Source organism: Paroedura picta, chromosome 2, assembly GCF_049243985.1.
Source record: "Paroedura picta isolate Pp20150507F chromosome 2, Ppicta_v3.0, whole genome shotgun sequence".
NCBI classification, from domain to species: domain Eukaryota; kingdom Metazoa; phylum Chordata; class Lepidosauria; order Squamata; family Gekkonidae; genus Paroedura; species Paroedura picta.
Window position 1 is genome coordinate 178,135,746 of NC_135370.1, and position 22,834 is coordinate 178,158,579.

A 22,834-nucleotide genomic window follows, 5' to 3' on the forward strand; every position below is an offset into this window, starting at 1 on the left:
ACCAGTCCCCACCTTTGAATTTCCTTCCCTTAAGGAAATGAGGAATGGAAGACAAATTGGCCTCAACACTGACACTCTAGGATTTCTCCCTGGTCTCTATGGTAAAGGCGATAAAGACTAGGGGAGGCAAGCCTAGAGCATCACCGGGAAGTGACATCACATCCTCCCTAAATTCTGCCCATCCCAGGCATCCTCCCACAGATCTCACGGCATTTACCAAGGAGACCAAATGCATCTTCAAAGCTGGAAGCATAGTGAGAGATTCACATGCCACATCCAACTTTCAGCAGGAAAGGGACAGCTGGAGGGGATTGTGACCTTTCAATCCACTCCATAGTTATGGTTTTGGGGTCCAAGGCAGCAGAACAGTTCATTCCGACAGCTGTTCCTTTACGGGTTCCATTAGATACTGACCTGGAAGTATCATCTCATCCTCCCTAAATTCCACGCCCAGATCTCATAGAATCATAGAGTTGGAAGGGGCCATACAGGCCATCTAGTCCAACCCCCTGCTCAGAATCAGAATCATAGAATCATAGAGTTGGAAGGGGCCATACAGGCCATCTAGTCCAACCCCCTGCTCAGAATCAGAATCTTAGAATCATAGAGTTGGAAGGGGCCATACAGGCCATCTAGTCCAACCCCCTGCTCAACGCAGGATCATAGAATCATAGAATCACAGAATCATAGAGTTGGAAGGGGCCATACAGGCCATCTAGTCCAACCCCCTGCTCAACGCAGGATCAGCCCAAAGCATCTCCTGGCATTTGAAACAAGAGCAGCAAGACCAGAGTGAAGCATAGGAAGGCTTGTGGGGTTTTTTTTGCATCCAGAACACTAAACTCTCCATACCTGGATTTTATTAAGACCAAGGAAAAGCTTCTGTAGCTTCACCAAGGACTGCAAATTATTCACTTCTCGCAGGCGGTTCTCCTCCAGGTGAAGAGCTAGCAGGGAGCTCTGCTTGGCAAAGGAGTTCTCGCCGATCATCTTGACTCGGTTGTGATCCAGCACCAACTCCTGCAGAAGCTGCAGGCCCTCAAGCCCCTCGATTTGGCTGATTTCGTTGCCTGTGGGACCAAGGTCAAAGATCTTTGTGTGGGGTGGGAGGCGGGGGACGCAATGGAACGCTAGCAGCATCTAACATGCATGCAAACAACCCCAGACAGTCATAGGCTCTTTGCTCCCTTTTGCCATGAAGTTACGGCTGACTTATGGTGCCCCTGTAGTGTTTCTGAGGAAAGAGACGTTCAGAGGCGGTTTGCCATTGCATGCCTCTGTGTGGCAACCCTGATCTTCCTTGGTGGAGAGCCAGTTTGGTGAGCCAGTTTGGTTAGGAGTGCGGACTTCTAATCTGGCATGCCGGGTTCGATTCTGCGCTCCCCCACATGCAACCAGCTGGGTGACCTTGGGCTCGCCACGGCACTGATAAAACTGTTCTGATCGAGCAGTAATATCAGGGCTCTCTCAGCCTCACCCACCCCACAGGGTGTCTGTTGTGGGGAGAGGAATGGGAAGGCGACTGTAAGCCGCTTTGAGCCTCCTTCGGGTAGGGAAAAGCGGCATATAAGAACCAACTCTTCTTCTTCTTCTTCTTCATCCAAGCGCTAACTACAACCCACCCTACTTAGCTTCTGAGATATGTTGAGGTCCAGCTAGTCTAGACCACCTATGTCAGGGCATGGTAATTGTGAGCCGTCAACTGTGGCCAACTTATGGAACCCCAGGAATGTGAGATGAACCTGGACTTTACTGTTGATCTCCCACCCAAACACTAGCCAGGGCTGACCCTTCTTAGCTTCTGAGATCTGACAAGAACCGGCTAGATTGGCCCATCCAGGTTTCCAAGCCGAGAGATGTTCTGAGGTGGCCTGCCTCTCGTCACAACCCTAGACTTCATGGCTGGTCTCCCACCCAACTTCTAACCAGGGCTGACCCTGCTTAGCTTCTGAGATCTGACAAGAATGGGCTGGTCTGAGCCATCCAGGTCAGGGCAAAAAAGACACACAGAGGTGGTTTGCAGTTGCCCACCCCTGTGTATCAACCCTGGACTTCCTGGCTGGTATCCCATCCAAATATTAACCAAGGCCAACACTGCTTGTTTTCTTGGATCTAATGAGATGGGGCTAGCATGGGCTGTCTAGGTCAGGATCCTGCTAATGAATGTGTAAAGCGCCATGGAGATACAGATGACTTATGACAACCTCAGAAGGTGTTCAAGTCAAGAGACGAACACAGGTGGTCTGCCATCGCCTACCTCTGTGTAGCAATTGTGGACGTTCTGGGTGATCTCTCATCCAAGGACTAATGACAGCCAACCCTACTTAGCTTCCAAGATCTGATAAGATTGGGCTAGCCTGGCACCTCCAGGTTTCTGAGGCAAGAGATGTTCAGAGGTGATTGGCCCTTGCCTCTGCATAACAACCACGGACTTCTGCAGTCGGCCTCCCAGCTAAGTTCCAACCAGGGCTAACCTTACATACTTTCCAAGATCTGATGTGATCAGCATAGACTGGCCCATCCAGGTTTTCAATAGACGTTCAGAGGTGGTTTGCAATTGCCTGCCTCTGCGTAACAACCATGGACTTCTGCAATTGGCCTCCCAGTCAAGTTCCAACCAGGGCCAACCCTACATACTTTCCAAGATCTGATGAGATCTGCATAGACTGGCCCATCCAGGTTTTCAAGAGACGTTCAGAGGTGGCCTGCCTCTGCCTAACAACCATGGACTTCTGCAGTCGGCCTCCCAACCAAGTTCCAACCAGGGCCAACCCTACATACTTTCCAAGATCTGATGAGATCTGCATATACTGGCCCATCCAGGTTTTCAAGAGACGTTCAGAGGTGGCCTGCCTCTGCCTAACAACCATGGACTTCTGCAGTCGACCTCCCAACCAAGTTCCAACCAGGGCCAACCCTACAGACTTTCCAAGATCTGATGAGATCTGCATAGACTGGCCCATCCAGGTTTTCAAGAGACGTTCAGAGGTGGCCTGCCTCTGCCTAACAACCATGGACTTCTGCAGTCGGCCTCCCAACCAAGTTCCAACCAGGGCCAACCCTACATACTTTCCAAGATCTGATGAGATCTGCATAGACTGGCCCATCCAGGTTTTCAAGAGACGTTCAGAGGTGGCCTGCCTCTGCCTAACAACCATGGACTTCTGCAGTCGACCTCCCAATCAAGTTCTAAGAAGGCTGACCCTGCTTAGCTTCTGAGATCGGGCAAGATCAGGCTAGCTTAAGCTATCCCGGTCGCACTTCATTTCTTCTTTCCTTACCCTGTAAAAAGAGGAACTTCAGGTTCCTGAGCCTGCTGATCTGCAGCAGGGCCAAACTGGTGATCCCATTGTAGCCCAAATGAAGGACTTCCAAGCTCTGCATGATTGGCGGGAGGCTTTCGTTGAATCCCACGTCCCTAAAGCAAAACAGGGGTCAGGGGGTCAGTCAAGGGAAGTGTCAACACAGTTTGTCACAGCGGTGGAAAAGGTGAGCCGCATGGTAAGGATTGTTAAGAAAGGGATTGAGAATAAAATGGGTCAATAGTGTAAAGTCCCTTTTTGAGATACAGGAAACAGAACTGCCCACAGTTTTCCAAATGAGTCTAATCCTGTGTCAATAATGAGCTGTAGACTTAGAACAGAGAAAAAGAAGTCCCTCTTCACCCAAAGAGTCATTCACGTGTGGAACTCACTGCTGCAGGAAGCGGCGGCAGCTACAAGAATATATAGCTTCAAGAGGGGACTGGAGAAACCTCTGGAGCAGAGGTCATAGAATCATAGAATCATAGAATCGTAGAGTTGGGAGGGGCCATGCAGGCCATCTAGTCCAACCCCCTGCTCAACGCAGGATCAGCCCTAAGCATCCTAAAGCATCCAAGAAAAGTGTGTATCCAACCTTTGCTTGAAGACTACCAGTGAGGGGGAGCTCACCACCTCCTTAGGCAGCCTATTCCACTGCTGAACTACTCTGACTGTGAAAAACTTTTTCCTGATATCTAGCCTATATCGTTGTACTTGAAGTTTAAACCCATTACTGCGTGTCCTCTCCTCTGCAGCCAGCAGAAACAGCATCCTGCCCTCCTCCAAATGACAACCTTTCAAATACTTAAAGAGGGCTATCATGTCCCCTCTCAACCTCCTTTTCTCCAGGCTGAACATTCCCAAGTCCCTCAACCTATCTTCATAGGGCTTGGTCCCTTGATTGGTTAGTAGCCACAAAGTATAGATGGAACAGTATGTGAGGGGCCATGAGGCTCTGACTTCTTGGTGCTTGGGGGGGACACAGGTGGAGGACTTCTGGAGTTCTGGCCCCATTGGTAGACCTGCTGAGGCCACTGTGTGACACGAAGTGTTGGATTGGATGGCACATTGGCCTGATCCAACATGGCTTTTCTTATGTTCTTGTATCTGGGGCAGTGATGCTTCGTCTTCTTGGTGCTTGGGGGAAAGAGTCGGAGGGCTTCTGGAGTTCTGGCCCTACTGGTGGACCTCCTGGTGGCCCCTGTGTTTTGGCCACTGCGTGACACAGAGGGATAGATGGGCCATGGGCCTGATCCAACATGGCTTCTCTCATGTTCTGTTTGTTGGCCTCTTTTTGAAACAGGATGCTGAACTAGAGGGACTGATTCTGCAGGGCTCTTGCTATGTTCTGAAGAGAGATCCTTTTCCCCTACTCTCAGCCTGCCCGTATCCTATCCTGAGAGTTTCGTTTCCCCCCTAACTGCAGAGGAACTGTCACGGTGGGACTCTCAGGGAAGTGCTAGAAAGGTCACATTTACATACATCTCAGCTTTTATCGGTCAGCGGACTTCGCCCGAAGGGAACAAACTTCCCTTTGGAGAGCCAAGAGTTCATTGCACAGCAAAGCCGGCTCACCCACCATCCATGCCTCGCAGGCAGGCGTACGTATGTGAAATATATTCCGGGCAGTCCTCATCCCTTTGCTAGCTTTCTACCTTCACACCCTGCTTTTAAAATCTTTTGTCACCTTTTTACTTCGAGTGGTGGTGTTGATTCACGTTGCCCAATAACGAGTGGAGTGGAAGTTGAGCAAACTTCGATTATCAGCCACAATTAGGGAATTCCTAGAACAGCCTTTCTTAGCTACTTTTTTTAGAATCACAGAATCATAGAGTTGGAAGGGGCCATACAGGCCATAGAATCACAGAATCATAGAGTTGGAAGGGGCCATACAGGCCATAGAATCATAGAATCATAGAGTAGGAGGGGGCCATACAGGCCATCTAGTCCAACCCCCTGCTCAACGCAGGTTCAGCCCTAAGCATCCTAAAGCATCCCGGAAAAGTGTGTATCCAACCACTGCTTGAAGACCTCCAGTGAGAATCTCCTGAAACTGTCTTCAGGCTTCAAGAAACCCCAGAAGTGATGTGGTCGTGCAGAATATGGTTGGTTAGCACAGCTGTGGACACGCCCACCTGGGGCCCCTCCCCTTCCCACCCACCCCTGGCCAATCATTGGTCATTTTTGGAAAGGGGAGGGGCTGTCTACATGACCGTATATGATTACATCACTCGATAAATATTTATCTAAGTAATCTAAGATATATATATGAACAATTAATTAACTCCCACCCATTCGGGAAGCCCTTCCAGGGCCTTCAAGAAACCCCGAGGTTGAGAAAGCCCGGGTTAGGGGGAGGGCTGATGTGAACCACATCTAGGGAAGGGATGATTCTTCTCTTCCCCCTAGGGCAGGGGTAGTCAAACTGCGTCCCTCCAGATGTCCATGGACTACAATTCCCATGAGCCCCTGCCAGCATTCGCTGGCAGGGGCTCATGGGAATTGTAGTCCATGGACATCTGGAGGGACGCAGTTTGACTACCCCTGCCCTAGGCCTTTTTGCTGATTGAGACTTGACGGCCTTATTGGAATTCGGAAAATACCTGCTGGTTTTAGTGGGCCCTTGCTGCCCGTAGCCGCTGGACGTCACTTTCTGATGCAGCAGCTGCCTGTTTGTGAGATGGTTTGGGGGCTTGGATCTGGGGAGGATCGATTCAATGTGATTGTAGTTCAGGCACAGCACCTGCACAGGACGAAGCACAGGAACATTAAGCACAGGGGAGAGGCCGCGGCTCTCCTTCCTCTCTCCTCCAGCAGCAGGGATGGGTGGGGGAGGGTATTCTGCCATGTTGTCTGTGCCAATGTGATTTAGGAATGCGGAATTCTAATCTGGCATGCTGGGTTCGATTCTGCGCTCCCCCACATGCATCCAGCTGGATAACCTTGGGCTCGCCACGGCTCTGATAAAACTGTTCTGACCGGGCAGTGATATCAGGGCTCTCTCAGCCTCACCTCCCTCACAGGGTGTCTGTTGTGGGGAGAGGAAAGGGGAGGCAAATGTAAGCCGCTTTGAGCCTCCTTCGGGTAGGGAAAAGCGGCATATAAGAACCAACTCTTCTTCTTTTTCTTCAGTAATATCAGGGCTCTCTCAGCCTCACCCACCCCACAGGGTGTCTGTTGTGGGGAGAGGAAAAGGAAGGCGACTGTGAGCCGCTTTGAGACTCCTTCGGGTAGAGGAAAACGGCATGTAAGAACCAACTCTTCTTCTTCTTCTTCAGAAATCTCAGGGCTCTCTCAGCCTCACCCACCCCACAGGGTGTCTGTTTTGGGGAGAGGAAAGGGGATTGTAAGCCACTTTGAGCCTCCTTCGGGTAGACAAAAGCGGCATATAAGAACCAGCTCCTCCTCCTCCTCCTCCTCTTCTTCTTCGGTAATCTTGTGTCCTTTTAATGGGGGTTTTAATGGGATTTTTATTGGACGTTTGTAAAACGCCATCAGCCAGCTTCGGGAGTGGCGGGGAATAAATATAATAAATATGATATCGATATCGATATCGATATTGATATTGATATCGATATGAAGAAGAAGAAGAAGAAGAAGAAGAAGAAGAAGAAGAAGAAGAAGAAGAAGACTTGGTGGGCATTAGGACCATGGCCCCTGTGGGCACTGTGTTGGGGACCCCTGCCTTAAACTCATGTATGATGTGATGTGTCGGGCTGATCTGTTCCTCATATCCCCCAATGCTCCCCACCCTGGCCCGGACCCGTTTGGGGTCGCTTCTATACCTTAAAATATAAATCTGGATCCTAATCTAGATCAGCTCTCAAAAGAATACAGAACCTTTGAGTGGCTCACCTTGATATTGGGAAGGAAGATCAAACCACTGAAATTGGTCAGGTTGTTGTTCTGCAGATTTACGCTGGAGATGTTCTTGAACTGATCTGGCGGTGTGAGATCTATCGTCCTGTGTCACATTTTTAAGGGGGAGTAGGGGAGAAGAAGAAGAAAAGTTGGGGTTTATACCAAGAAGAAGAAAAGCTGATTTTTCGCTACCTGAAGGAGTCTCAAAGTGGTTTACAATCACCGTCCCTTCCTCTCCCCATAACAGACACTCTGAGGTAGGTGGAGCTGAGAGAGCTCTGAGAGAACTGCTCTGTGAGAACAGCTCTAAGAGAACTGTGACTAGCCCAAGGTCACTCAGCTGGCTGCATATGGAGTGGGAGCAGGGAATCAAGCCTGGCTCTCCAGATTAGAGGCCGCCACTCTTCAATGTTACACCACGCTGGCTCTCAGTGCCAAGTAAATCCAACATAACCTTTTCCAGAGAGATTTCTCCCTCTTGTGGACAGCAAGATGCCCCCAGCGGGAATTTCCATATAACATCACACTCCTTTTGAGCCCAACTGGGGGGCCCCCTGGGCTTTTCACATGACATACTGTATCTGTGCAAGTGAAGCAGAAAAACTGGTGAAATAGCTCCCCTCCAATGTGGTTTTGATGTGAGAAAGCTTGGTGTGCCCTGCTGGATCAGACCAGAGGTCCATCTAGTCCAGCATCTTGTCTCGCAGGGTGGCCAACCAGTTAATCTGGAGGGCCAACAACATAGCAGAGAGGCTGAGGCCTTCACTAGAACATAAAAGCCTTGCTGGATCAGACCAGTGGTCCATCTACTCCAGGGTCCTGTCTCACATGGTGGCCAACCAATTTATCTGGAGGGCCAACAATAGAGCAGAGAGGCCGAGGCCTTCACTAGAACATCAGGAGGGCCCTGCTGGGTCAGACCAGGGGTCCATCCAGTCCAGCCTCCTGTCTCACACAGGGGCCAGCCAGTTCCTCTGGAGGGCCAGCAACAGGGCAGAGAGGCCGAGGCCTTCCTAAGGACATCAGGAGAGCCCTGCTGGGTCAGACCAGGGGTCCCTCCAGTCCAGCCTCCTGTCTCACACAGGGGCCAGCCAGTTCCTCTGGAAGGCCAGCAACAGGGCAGAGAGGCCGAGGCCTTCCTAAGGACATCAGGAGAGCCCTGCTGGGTCAGACCAGGGGTCCCTCCAGTCCACCCTCCTGAATCACACAGGGGCCAGCCAGTTCCTCTGGAGGGCCAGCAACAGGGCAGAGAGGCCGAGGCCTTCCTAAGGACATCAGGAGAGCCCTGCTGGGTCAGACCAGGGTTCCCTCCAGTCCAGCCTCCTGTCTCACACAGGGGCCAGCCAGTTCCTCTGGAGGGCCAGCAACAGGGCAGAGAGGCCTAGGCCTTCCTAAGGACATCAGGAGAGCCCTGCTGGGTCAGACCAGGGGTCCCTCCAGTCCAGCCTCCTGTCTCACACAGGGGCCAGCCAGTTCCTCTGGAGGGCCAACAACTGGGCAGAGAGGCCGAGGCCTTCCTAAGAACATCAGAATAGCCCTGGTAGATCAGACCCGGGGTCCATCTAGTGCTGCATCGTGTCTCAAACAGTGGCCAACCATTTCCTCCAGAGGACCAACAACAGGGCACAGATGACGAGCCCCTCACAAGAACAGCAGATGCCGACCAAAAGATATGGGAAACAGAAAGTAGATCTTGGAGAGCAAACCAAGTGACAGCTAATGATAAAACTCACCTGATCATGGAAGCTGTCCAGTTTAACTCTTGCATCTTGATGAAATCGGAGTGCCCCAGTCTCTCCACAACCATATCGGAGGTAAGCTTTCCGCCAAATAAATCTTTTGCATTTTCGATCTCGGGCGCTTCCTGAAAAGGTGATGTTTTACTAGTCAGCAGAGTTATAAAACTGCTGCCTAGACCGGCTATGGGAGAAAACAACACGAGACTGAATCAAGAGAGGGATGTTGGTTTTAGTGGTTTTAAAAGCTGATTTGATTATGCACACAATTATTTATTAGCTGCCTTATAGCCCCTGTGGCAGGAGAAAGGCGGGATGCAGATTTCGTCCAATAGAATAAAAAGAACAAAGCGGAGGCCCTGCAAACTGAACTGTCCATCTCAGAGCCAATGAGAGATTCACTTTTGACGTGAGCAAGGTGCATTTGACTGGTGGAGGAACGCCTGCTTTATGAATTGCCACCTGATTGCCACAAGGAGAAGCAAAAAAAAAAAATTTTTAAAATGGGGGGGCTGCAAAAGGGAGCTCTTCCACCAGGCATTTGGTTGAGACCAGACATACACAACACCTGAAAGGCCCCTGCTCCCTCCCTCCCTCCCAGAACTCCATCAAGGCGTTCTGTTCCTGGACCTGTTTGCATTGTTGCACTGTTATAATGATCAGTTATTAGTATAAATGTTGCGGTTATTTATATGTTTATATGCCCTGGGTGGGCGTGTCCACAGCTCTGCTTCCCAACCACATTCTGTATGATCTTTCCACTTCTGGGGTTTCTTGAAGCCTGAAGGATGTTTCAGGGGTTTCTCCATGGTAAAAATACTGAGAAAGGCTGCCCTATAGAGCTGCCCCCCCCCCCCATTCAGACACATTTACCAGCTTCCTCCTGACTTTGCCCCGTACGTGCTCAGACTGTCGCCCTCCTTGGTGACAAAGCCTCGACACTGAAGGAATCTCATAAAGAGCATTAAGAAAGTTGAGAAAGCCGGGTTTAAAGGTAAAGGTAAAGGTATCCCCTGTGCAAGCACCAAGTCATGTCTGACCCTTGGGGTGACGCCCTCCAGCGTTTTCATGGCAGACTCAATACGGGGTGGTTTGCCAGTGCCTTCCCCAGTCATTACCGTTTACCCCCCAGCAAGCTGGGTCCTCATTTTACCGACCTCGGAAGGATGGAAGGCTGAGTCAACCTTGAGCCGGCTGCTGGGGTTGAACTCCCAGCCTCATGGGCAAAGCTTTCAGACGGCTGCCTTACCACTCTGCACCACAAGAGGCTCATAAGCCGGGTTTAAGATGAAGCAAAACAAAGACAAAAATGGAGAGGAGAGGTGACCCTTACCACTGCAACACCGTCTAAGGCCTTCAGCGATGGTATGTGGAAAATAACGAAGAGCCGGTAATTATCCTGCTTCCATACGATCAGGTTTCCGAACATGTCAAGGATGATCAGGTTGTTCAGTCCCTGGGAATTAACGAGATGGTCAATGCTTTAATTAACCCGACAACATCAAAGGCAAGGGAAATCCTGTAGCAATGGGATTACGGGTGGAGATAATTAAACCCTATTAAAAGCTTTTATCGGCTCTGGACTCAGCAATGTTCACCTTCATGGGTTCATTGTTTTTAATTTATTCTTTTACTTGTATCCCGCCCCTCAGTATCTCGGGGCAGCTAAGAAGAATAGGATTCACAATAAAACCTGTAATTAAAGAATAAAATTAAAGAATCATAGAGTCCAACCCCCTGCTCAACGCAGGATCAGCCCAAAGCATCCTAAAGCATCCAAGAAAAGTGTGTATCCAACCTTTGCTTGAAGACTGCCAGTGAGGGGGAGCTCACCACCTCCTTAGGCAGCCTATTCCACTGCTGAACTTCTCTTACTGTGAAAACATTTCCCCTGATATCTAGCCTAAATTGTTGTACTTGTAGTTTAAACCCGTTACTGCGTGTCCTTTCCTCTGCAGCCAAAGTACTCATTAAAATACCATGTTGACATCATATCACAACTCCTCAATAACAACTGGAACCCCACCTCATTGGTCCCAACGTGGGCATGACTGGAGAACTTGGGCCAAGATGGTAAGATTTTTACCCTGAAGGTAGAGGAAGAAGAAGAAGACGAATTTGTTCTCTTGTGAGGTGGGTGAGGTTGAGAGAGCCCTGTTATTACTGAAGAAGAAGAAGAGTTGGTTCTTATATGCCGCATTTCTCTCCCCAAAGGAGTCTCAAAGTGGCTTCCAGTCGCCTTCCCTTTCCTCTCCCCACAACAGACACCCTGTGAGGTGGGTGAGGCTCAGAGAGCCCTGAGATTCCTGCTCGGTCAGGACAGTTTTATCAGTGCCGTGGTGAGCCCAAGGTCACCCAGCTGGCTGCATGCGGGGGAGTGCAGAATCAAACTCGGCGTGCCAGATTACAAGACCGCACTCCTAACCACTACACCAAACTGGCTACACCAAACTACACTACACCAAATACATATGCACCCATACATATAGCTGTATGTATGTATGTAGGGGAAGGTCCAGAAGAGATCAGGGCCCTGATGGAGCTAAAACAGTTCTGCAGGGCTTGAAAGAGGGAAGACTTCCAACCAGGCCTTTGGTTGAGGCCTACCGGAATCAATAACATCTTCAGGGCTCCTGAACCTCTCTCCCAAGAACCCCCCATACACCCAACTGAACCATGGACCTGTTGTTATTGTTGTTGTTGTTTGTTGTTACTTGAATTTATATACCGCCGTTCCCATTCGGGCTCATGGCGGTTTACACAATAAAAGAGTAAAAATACAATAAAACCTCTAAAATACCCTGAATACATTGTTAAAATGATTAAACTAAAAGATGGCGGCACTAATAAATTTATCCCCTCGACCAGCCGGGTCACATTAGACTGTTATAGTTGCTATAGTTGAATTGCTATAGTTGAATTAGACTGTTATAGTTGCTATTCATAGTTGCTATTATTATCACTGTTATAGAGAGGAAAGGGAAGGCGACTGTAAGCCGCTTTGAGACTCCTTTGGGTAGAGAAAAGCAGCATATAAGAACCAACTCTTCTTCTTCTTCTTCTTCTTCAGTAATATCAGGGCTCTATCAGCCTCACCACCCTCACAGGGTGTCTGTTGTGGGGAGAGGAAAGGGAAGGCAACTGGAAGCCGCTTTGAGACTCCTTCGGGGAGAGAAAAGCGGCATCTAAGAACCAACTCTTCTTCTTCTTCTTCAGTAATATCAGGGCTCTCTCAGCCTCACCACCCTCACAGGGTGTCTGTTGTGGGGAGAGGAAAGGGAAGGCAACTGGAAGCCGCTTTGAGACTCCTTTGGGTACAGAAAAGCGGCATATAAGAACCAACTCTTCTTCTCCTTCACAGGAGTAAGCAATCCATGTGCAGACCCCCCCAAGGGCATTTACCTTGAGATAGTAGATCTCTTGGTTGGAGGACACGTAGTTGTTGCTTATGTAGAGCTCAATGAGGGCATAGGATTTTTGCAAACCCACCAGCGACGTGATCCGGTTGTTCTCGAGGGAGAGATAGTGGAGGTGCACCAAGTTGTCAAAAACGTTCCTCTCTAGGCTGGTGAGGTGGTTGTTGTTGGCGCTCAATCGCATCAGCTTGGAGAGTTTTGAAATACCTGAGGAAGAGGAACACCGCCCAAGAGCAAACCTAGAGGGAGCTGCAAAAGCTACCCTGGAAGGGAGGCCACAACTGGGACTCTTTGCTACCACAGCAGGTGAGAACATAAGAGAATCTATGCTAGATCAGGCCAGTGGTCCATCCAGTCACACAGTGGTCAAAACCCAGATGCCATCAGGGGGTCCCCCAGTGGGGCCAGAAATGGAGAAGCCCTCTTGCTGTTGACCTCCAACACCAAAAAGTCAAGTATCATAGCTCCATTAGAGAAGCCATGTTGGATCAGGACACTGGTCCAACCAGTCTAATACTCTACGTCACACCATGGCCAAGACACAGGGACCATGAAGAGATCACACAGTGGGGCCAGAACTCCAGAAGCCGTCCTCTGTTTTTGCCACCCAAGCACCAACAAGTCAGAGCATCGCTGCCCCAAATGTAAGAATATAAGAGAAGCCATGTTGGATCAGGCCATTTGCCCATCCAGTCCAACATTCTGTATCACACAGTGGCCAAAACCCATCTGGAGAACTATAAACAGGGCCAGAGCTCCAAATGCCCTCCCACTCTTGCCCAGTTGAAGCATCAAGAATATAGAGCATTAATGCTAAAGAGGTAACTCATTGAGCATATTTGGGAGGGAGAGGGCAAGGACATTACCCTCGAGGTTTGAGATGCAGTTCCCATCCAACGTGAGCTCCTCCAGGTTCAGACAAGAATCCAGCCCTTCTACTCGGGTAAGATTATTATTGCTGAACGACGCCCACCGCAAATTCTCCAGTTTTTCCAAATGGCTGATTTTGCTGAGGTGTTGCCCGTCGAGGTCTAATGCTGTTATCTGGAAGGATAAAATAAAAGGCAAGAAAAAACACCTCAGTGCAGGATCCCAGGGCCGCCACATTGTGGCCAGGCTAGGGGACCGACTCCTCACATTCCTGTTTGTGTATAGGCCAGGGGTGGCCAAAACTACGGCTCTCCAGATGTCCATGGTCTACAAATCCCATGATCCCCTGCGAGCATGTGCAGCGGCGATGTGCTGAACTGGGGGTGAGTGCACTGGTTGCTCCCCTTAGTCCTTCACACTCCCCTCCTGTTCTGTGGTTCCCTGCCACCAGTAAGACCCTCCTTTTGAGCCAGAAAGAGTCTTACCTATTCTTGGGAAAATATAAGTATTATAATATAAGTATTATAAATATAAGTATTTATTTATTTTTCATTTGGCCTAGAGCCTCTTGTGGTGCAGAGTGGTAAGGCAGCAGTCTGAAAGCTCTGCCCATGAGGTTGGGAGTTCAATCCCAGCAGCCGGCTCAAGGTTGACTCAGCCTTCCATCCTTCTGAGGTCGGTAAAATGAGTACCCAGCTTGCTGGGGGGTAAACGGTAATGACTGGGGAAGGCACTGGCAAACCACCCCGTATTGAGTCTGCCATGAAAACGCTGGAGGGCGTCACCCCAAGGGTCAGACATGACCCGGTGCTTGCACAGGGGATACCTTTACCTTTACCTAGTAGCCCAGTCGGCTTTGGGATGGGAAGGAGCAGTCAACTGACTCCTGGAAATGATAGTTTCTTGATTTAGCCCAGGGTTTCTCAGCTTTTTTATCGTTGAGAACCCCGTGGAACATTTTTTTTGGTTTTGAGAAAACCCAGAAGTGACGCAATCGTGCAGAATATGGTTGGGAAGCAGAGCTGTAGACACACCCACCCAGGGCCCCTCCCCTTCCCACCCCCTCCAGGCCCATCACTGGCCATTTTGGGAGGGGAGGAGCAGGTCGACGTGACCACATATGGTCATATCGCCCAATTAATGTTTAACAAATGTAAAAAATATATTAAAAATTAATGAACTCCCGCCCCTTCAGGAAAACCCTTGCAGGGTCATCAAGAAACCCTAAGGTTTCGCAAAACTCTGATTGAGAAAGCCTAATTTACCCAATCGACCAATTAACAGAAGCACTAGGCCCCAAAAAATGAACAAGAGCTGATTTATTAAACTACAAAAAAGCATCCAGAATTTTACAAAGATGTTACAGGAACGGGCAGAGCAACGATGGTGACTTTTACCTCAGGAATAGAAAAGCCACCAGCTTGTTCTGCCTTGAACCTGGCTCCTGAGCCCGTTCTTTCCCTCTTCCTCCTCAACCCAGGGAGAGTTCACTATTTCCCCCCTGACTCAAAGGCAGAGCTCACCTTTCCTCAGAGAGCCTGGCTCCCAACTGCCAGCCGCCTCCCTCAGAGAGTCCATGACTCTGGAACAGAACCCATGTCAACAAACAGTGGAATAGGCTGCTTAAGGAGGTGGTGAGCTCCCCCTCACTGGCAGTCTTCAAGCAAAGGTTGGATACACACTTTTCTTGGATGCTTTAGAATGCTTTGGGCTGATCCTGCGTTGAGCAGGGGGTTGGACTAGATGGCCTGTGTGGCCCCTTCCAACTCTATGATTCTATGGCCTGGATGGCCCCTTCCAACTCTATGATTCTATGGCCTGGATGGCCCCTTCCAACTCTATGATTCTATGGCCTGCATGGCCCCTTCCAACTCTATGATTCTATGGCCTGGATGGCCCCTTCCAACTCTATGATTCTAGGATTCTATGATTCTATGGCCTGGATGGCCCCTTCCAACTCTATGATTCTAGGATTCTAAACAGCAGCCGTTTAAAAAGAACTCCCATAGGCTGAACGTAACTCCCAAACAGATTTAAAATGGAGGGATCCATCAGAGGTGATAGGACCATACATGGTCATGTTGAGCTACCTGTCCCACCCAAAATGGCCAGTGATGGGCCTGGAGGGGGTGGGAAGGGGAGGAGCCCCAGGTGGGCGTGTCCACAGCTCTGCTTTCCAACCATATTCTGCACAATCAGGCCACTTCTGGGGTTTCTTGGAGCCTGAAGAATAATTCAGGGGGTTCTCAACGATACAAACGTTGAGAAAGAATAGTCTACTTAGACTAGTAGAAGCTCTCCTGGGTCTCACACAGAAGTCTTTTCATGTCATCTACTGCCTTGTCCTTTTAACTGGCGATGCCGGAGACTGAACCAGGGACCTTCGGCATGCCAAGAGCAGGGGTACCCAACTTCAGCTCTCCAGATAGCATGGCCAACTGGCAGGGCCTCATGGAAACTGTAGTCCGGGGCCCCACTTTGGCCACCCCTGATCTAGTGAATATGAAATTGGAGTGAATATAAAAGAGAGAGAATCCAGCAAATCGGCCATCTGAAACGATCCCCCAGCGAAAAAGCCATTTGAAACCAATCCGAGAATCGCTCTTTGCGCCTCTTAGTGTGATGCTGTCTCCTTTCCATGCGAACGCATCCTGCCCCAGTGAGAACCACCTTTGGCACTGATGTCTCACAGTGTAATGTTGACACCGCCGGCCTAAATGCAGCTTCTGGGGGCGGTTTTCGTAAACGCTCTTCTCCCGACGCACAAAGAGCAAGACTGCGATGCTCCTCTGTGCAAATGTGTCCTCCTCTAGCTATGCTGCGTGCCGTGCCACAAATTGAACTGACAGAGGAGCTTTTAACCTTTGCGGCTTGCCCGATTAACGGGATTCTGGAAGATGGGTCGCGACAGAGGTCAAGGCAGGTCTGGGTGCCTGGGGACCTCCACAGACCACATCCTACGCTGGGTTTCTCGTACAGAAATGCGCTCGAACTGGCAGGTGGTCATTCAAGAGCCCGCTTGGTGTAGTGGTTAGGAGCGTGGACTTCTAATCTGGCGAGCTGGGTTTGATTCTGCACTCCCCCACATGCAGCCAGCTGGGTGACCTTGGGCTCGCCACGGCACTGATAAAGCTGCTCTCCCCAAGCAGTGATATCAGGGCTCTCTCAGCCTCACCCACCTCACAGGGTTTCTGTTGTGGGGAGAGGAAAGGGAAGGCGACTGTAAGCCGCTTTGAGACTCCTTTGGGTACAGAAAAGCGGCATATAAGAACCTACTCTTCTTCTTCTTCAGTAATATCAGGGCTCTCTCAGCCTCTCCTCCCTCACAGGGTGTCTGTTGTGGGGAGAGGAAGGGGAAGGCGACTGTAAGCCGCTTTGAGACTCCTTCAGGTAAGGAAAGCGGCATATAAGAACCTACTCTTCTTCTTCTTCAGTAATATCAGGGCTCTCTCAGCCTCTCCTCCCTCACAGGGTGTCTGTTGTGGGGAAAGGAAGGGGAAGGCGACTGTAAGCCGCTTTGAGACTCCTTCAGGTAAGGAAAGCGGCATATAAGAACCAACTCTTCTTCTTCTTCAGTGATATCAGGGCTCTCTCAACCTCACCTCCCTCACAGGGTGTCTGTTGTGGGGAGAGGAAAGGGAAGGCGAATATAAGCCACTTTGAGACTCCTTCAGGTAGAGTAAAGTGGCATATAAGAACCAACTCTTCTTCTTCTTCAGTAATCTCAGGGCTCTCTCAGCCCCACCTCCCTCACAGGGTGTCTGTTGTGGGGAGAGGAAAGGGAAGGCGAATGTAAGCCGCTTTGAGACTCCTTCGGGTAGAGAAAAGCGGCATATAAGAACCAACTCTTCTTCTTCAACACAACAGTGGAATTTGAAGGAAGACTGTGCATCTCGCTTCAAAATGAACTGGACTCGTTTATTCGTGAGAATGTGGGCAGCAGTCATCCAACCCCTCTAGGCTACATGGACAAACGGTTTGACGGAATCTCGGCCAACTGCTCATGCTAAAATTGCATCCTAAATGCTGGGAGGAGCGCACCAGAACTGCACAGTTCTTCGGATCATTTTTTTTTTAAGCTGCCATTTCCACTGTTAGTTTACTTGCTTCTTTTACGAAGCTTGAGACTCGGGTGTGATTTTTCACACGGCAGCTTGCGATGTAAGCGCGACTTCCAGAAAGGGGGGGAAATAAGATTCCAGAACATTTAAGATCCATAACAATAAGAGATAGAGGGTTTCAGTGGTAGACCATCTGCTTGGCATGTAGAAGGACCCAAGCTGAAGCATCCGACATCTCCAGTTCAAGGACCAGATAGCAGTTCAAGGGCCAGATAGCTGCTTGTTTTGCAGCTCAAGAGAACAGTTGAAGTATTCCCATTTCGGAATGCCAGAGGAATCCCAAAACTGAGAGAAGACATCTACCAAAAGACTACCAGAATGAAGCGAAGGGTGGGGAGGGGAGAGGTCCTATTTTAAGAACCAATGTCGGTCATTTGGTCATGCTCCCCCTTACCACTGTAAACCAGTTGTTCTGAAACATATCCAGCCTATTCTTGCTCATTTGGCTCAGGATTTTGGCCTGTGGTGCCACGCTGAGGATACGGATCTTCTCCGTATCTGTCCTCGAATGCTCCAGTAGGGATACCTGCAAAAAAGAAGCCACAACATTTAAATGGCGAAGAGAAAAAAAATCTCACGGTTATCAACCCTCCGTTCTTAGCATCCACATGCAGCAGAGTGATGCTGGTAAACCACTCTTAATGGATGATTTAAAAAAAAAAATGCCATAGGACATGAATGAATCCTTCAGGAATAACATGGTCCAAGAAGAACGTGAACACATGAAGCTGTCTTATACTGAATCAGATCCTTGGTCCATCACAGAGTCATAGAATTATAGAGTTGGAAGAGACCTCCTGGGTCATCTAGTCCAACCCCCTCTAGAATGCAGGAAATAAACGACTACCTGCCCCTCTCCCAGAGACCTCAATTCCATGCCATCGGCCTGATGCTCAGTCTTCTTGGTGCTTGTGGGGAAACAGTGGGAGGGCTTCTGGAGTTCTGGCCCCACTGGACTCCAGATGTCACCTGGGACTGGAGGAGCCATTGGCCCTGATCCAAACAGCTTCTCTGATGTTCTTACGTTCTAGCCTGCCAAAGAATGTCAAACCTGAGAAATTCTGGAGTCCGTTATGAACTGGGCGGCAGCAGCTGCCTCATCGTCAGTAATCAAGACCTCGTCCAGATGGGTCAGAGTCTTCAACTGGCCGATCACACTCAGCCGCATGGAAGCTGGCTGGGGCAGGGAGGGGGAAGAAAAGAGAACAGCATCGTTTTCCCAGGGTAGTGAATCATTTGGTGGTGGACACAGACTTTATGGTACAGGTTTCCCACCAAACTCCATGAGACTCTTTCACGGATGGAGGACCAAGAGCCAAATTGTCATGCCAACGTGTTGCATCTGGTGGAATTTAAACAGGTCTTTCCACCTGCCGCTTTGATATCACTTGATCCACAGCTAATTCTAAGTCAGGGGTGGCCTAACGGTAGCTCTTCAGATGTTCATGGACTACAGTACCCATGTGCCTCTATGTGCTGGCAGGGGCTCATGGGAATTGTAGTGCATGGACATCAGGAGAGACAGTTTGGCCACCCCTCTTATATACGTCAATGCCATGAACAGCTTCACCCATCCATTCAAGCACATCTACCCTCATAGAATCATAGAATAATACACTTGGAAGGGAACTCCTGGGTCATCTAGTCCAACCCCCTGCACTATGCAGGAGACTCACAACCCTCTTACTCATCCACTGTCACCTGCCACCCCCCTTGAACCCTCACAGAATCATCCTCTCTGTCACTCTCCAGCCTCTGTTTGTCCAAAGATGGAGAACTCACCACCTCCCAAGGAAGCCTGTTCCATTGAGAAACCGCTCTAACGGTCAGGAACTTCTTCTGGAGGTTTAGATGGAATTCAGAATCATAGAATCATAGAGTGGGAAGGGACCTCCTGGGTCATCTAGTCCAACCCCCTGCACTATGCAGGACACTCCCAACCCTCTCGCTCACCCACTGTCACCTGCCACCCCCTTGAACCTTCACAGAATCAGCCTCTTCGTCAGATGGCTCTCCAGCCTGTTTGTCCAAAGATGGAAAACTCACCACCTCCCAAGGAAGCCTGTTCCACTGAGAAACCGCTCTAACAGTCAGGAACTTCTTCTGGAGGTTTAGATGGAATTTAGAATCCTAGAATCATAGAGTGGGAAGGGACCTCCTGGGTCATCTAGTCCAACCCCCTGCACTATGCAGGACACTCCCAACCCTATCCCTTGACTTAAGAGACATTTTTCCTTATGCCTCCCCCAACCTAACTTTGGAGCAAAGAGTGGTGCATCATGCTGATGAGAATTCTTCTCCCTGAACATGTAAAAAGGCAATACCCTGAAACATTTCTCAGCTTTCAAGGTGCTACTAGCTGTTCTACTGCAGACCAACATGGCTACCCTCCGAAAAAATACATTAGGTGTGTGAGGGGAACCTCCATGATCATAGGCACCAAGCTGCTGAATCCCAGATCCAGAAGACAACATCTGCCCTGTTGCTGGCCCTCCAGAGGAACTGGCTGGCCCCTGTGTGAGGCAGGAGGCTGGACTGGATGGACCCCTGGTCTGACCCAGCAGGGCTCTCCTGATGTTCTTAGGAAGGCCTCGGCCTCTCTGCCCTGTTGCTGGCCCTCCAGAGGAACTGGTTGGCCCCTGTGTGAGACAGGAGGCTGGACTGGATGGATCCCTGGTCTGACCCAGCAGGGCTCTCCTGATGTTCTTAGGAAGGCCTCGGCCTCTCTGCCCTGTTGCTGGCCCTCCAGAGGAACTGGTTGGCCCCTGTGTGAGACAGGAGGCTGGACTGGAGGGACCCCTGGTCAACCCAGCAGGGCTCTCCTGATGTTCTTAGGAAGGCCTCGGCCTCTCTGCCCTGTTGCTGGCCCTCCAGAGGAACTGGCTGGCCCCCGTGTGAGGCAGGAGGCTGGACTGGATGGACCCCTGGTCTGACCCAGCAGGGCTCTCCTGATGTTCTTAGGAAGGCCTCGGCCTCTCTGCCCTGTTGCTGGCCCTCCAGAGGAACTGGTTGGCCCCTGTGTGAGACAGGAGGCTGGACTGGATGGATCCCTGGTCTGACCCAGCAGGGCTCTCCTGATGTTCTTAGGAAGGCCTCGGCCTCTCTGCCCTGTTGCTGGCCCTCCAGAGGAACTGGTTGGCCCCTGTGTGAGACAGGAGGCTGGACTGGAGGGACCCCTGGTCAACCCAGCAGGGCTCTCCTGATGTTCTTAGGAAGGCCTCGGCCTCTCTGCCCTGTTGCTGGCCCTCCAGAGGAACTGGCTGCCCCCTGTGTGAGACAGGAGGCTGGACTGGATGGACCCCTGGTCTGACCCAGGAGGGGTCCTCTGATGCTCTTAGGAAGGCCTTAGCCTCTCTGCCCTGTTGCTGGCCCTCCAGAGGAACTGGCTGGCCCCTGAGAGAGACAGGAGGCTGGACTGGAGGGACCCCTGGTCTGACCCAGCAGGGCTCTCCTGATGCTCTTAGGAAGGCCTTAGCCTCTCTGCCCTGTTGCTGGCCCTCCAGAGGAACTGGCTGGCCCCTGAGAGAGACAGGAGGCTGGACTGGAGGGACCCCTGGTCTGACCCAGCAGGGCTCTCCTGATGTTCCTAGGAAGGCCTAGGCCTCTCTGCCCTGTTGTTGGCCCTCCAGAGGAACTGGCTGGTCCCTGTGTGAGGCAGGAGGCTGGACTGGATGGACCCAGCAGGGCTCTCCTGATGTTCTTAGGAAGGCCTAGGCCTCTCTGCCCTGTTGTTGGCCCTCCAGAGGAACTGGCTGGCCCCTGGCTGGACTGGATGGAGTAATGTACTGATCCAGCAGGACTCGTGCGTGCAAAACAGGGTTCGTATGTTCCTTTTTGCAGGTGTTGTGGAAAATATCTCCTTAGCTTTCAAAAAACATTGCCGCCACCTTGATTTGCTTTTATTACATCCTTACTCCCAATGGAAATCATCCCTCTGCCTCCACTCTGCCTTCCCCTAATGCTTACCTTTCCCTCCCCTGCTACACTCCGGGCTGTGAGCTGAGACTGCTACGGGTTGCAGAGGCAGGGAGCATTCTAGCCGCCTAGCTAGGCAGCCACAGCCTCCCGGAGGATGACTTTTCCCAAGGTGCACTGCTTGTACACTCCACTTTCCCCCCTTTCAAAGGGCCCCTGGGTGACTAAAGGTACGTAACGTCTGGAAGCCATTTTGTGGCTGTCTCCACCACATTGTATCAGACTGAAACCTACCTTATGCCACGGGTTATGCCCAATATTCAGCGTGAGCAAGGTGGGCGTGTGCCTCCGTAAAACGTTAATTTCTTCCCCCGTCTTCTTCAGCTGATTCCAGCCCAGGTCCAAATGCCTCAGTTTGATCAGGCCTCGGATGCCCTCCAGGGTGATCACGTGGTTGTGGCTGGCATCAAAGTATTCCAGGTTTGGCTGCAACAAAGCATCGGATAGGAGGACAGGTAAGGCGTCATCGTGTCTACTGACCCAGCCCCGTTAGCCGGGCAGCAATCATGTCCATGTTTCCTAGACCAGGCTTTCTCAAGTAAGGTTTCATGATAGTCCTGGAAGGGTTTTGATGAATTTTGAATATATTTTTAAAGAAATTATTGGGTGATATGACCATATATACCTCCCAAAATGGCCAATGAGGGACCTGTAGGGGGTGGGAAGGGGAGGGGCCCCAGGTGGGCGTGTCCACAGCTCTGCTTCCCAACCATATTCTGCACGATCGTGTCACTTCTGGGGTTTCTCGAAGCCTCAAGAATGTTTCAGGGCTTTCTCAACAGTAAAAATATTGAGAATGGCTGCCCTCAACCAGCAGGGCTGTCTCCACGGTTCCTCATCCCCCTTCGAGACCTTCTCCTGCTGCACCCAGAGGCAGACTGGTAGAATAAAAAAAAGATCTGGTTGTGTGCTGTCGGCTTGTGACCCATGCTCAGGACCACTGAAGGAGGAAACTAGAGGAATTCTAGGACTTGGTGTCTTCTACTCGATCAGCCACTCTTCCATTATGGAAATGCACTGGAGCTTTGGAGTTACTAAGAATTTCTGACCAGCAGATTGTTGGAGTGAGGGACACAGCATGCCTGGACTCCGGGGGCGCTACATCACTCTAAGTATGTATAGGTGTCATCTCCTTGAATGGAATGCCTCTTTGTCTTAACCAGGGAGCTGCCATTTGACCCTTCCTCTTCCTTTGTCCTCTCACACACTTCACATGGCCTTCCATGGAGACATGTGTCTCTGCAGGTCTGCAGGCAACACCCGCATGGTCCCATATGCAGGATGCCAGACCATTTGTGAGAGGGAAAGGATCCTTTAGAATTATCTCTTTATTTCATTTATTTATTGGGCTTTTAGCCTGCCACTCTCGCAGGCCACTTGTGGGTAACAACTTTTGACTGCAACCTGAATGTGAACTGGATCTGCTTTCCATTTTTCACAATATACATCTTGGGGGAATTCATTTACTGAACTAAGGTTCACTCTGCTGTATTAACCGAATATCTCAATACAGATATTCCAAGTTAATTCATTTTCATGTTTTTTTAAATTTG

At 50.3% G+C, this 22,834-nt stretch overlaps 1 protein-coding gene across 5 annotated transcripts in view; it reads right to left on the minus strand.

Annotated features, from left to right (window-relative positions):
- The window catches only part of LRRC9 (leucine rich repeat containing 9), a 72,539-nt gene that overhangs the window by 14,420 nt on the left and 35,285 nt on the right, over positions 1-22,834 (minus strand). For all 5 annotated transcript variants that reach the window (XR_013228612.1, XM_077323953.1, XM_077323952.1 and 2 more), the window contains exons 18-28: positions 21,516-21,707; positions 18,358-18,483; positions 17,701-17,832; positions 13,182-13,359; positions 12,302-12,522; positions 10,233-10,355; positions 8,897-9,027; positions 7,158-7,266; positions 5,906-6,045; positions 3,282-3,418; positions 853-1,070 (exon numbers count right to left, since the gene is read on the minus strand). Coding sequence is in view for 4 of the 5 variants with exons in the window: in XM_077323953.1 (XP_077180068.1) it covers positions 853-1,070; positions 3,282-3,418; positions 5,906-6,045; positions 7,158-7,266; positions 8,897-9,027; positions 10,233-10,355; positions 12,302-12,522; positions 13,182-13,359; positions 17,701-17,832; positions 18,358-18,483; positions 21,516-21,707 (1,707 nt within the window). In the remaining variant the exon portion in view is untranslated. The remainder of the gene's footprint in view (positions 1-852; positions 1,071-3,281; positions 3,419-5,905; positions 6,046-7,157; positions 7,267-8,896; positions 9,028-10,232; positions 10,356-12,301; positions 12,523-13,181; positions 13,360-17,700; positions 17,833-18,357; positions 18,484-21,515; positions 21,708-22,834) is intronic.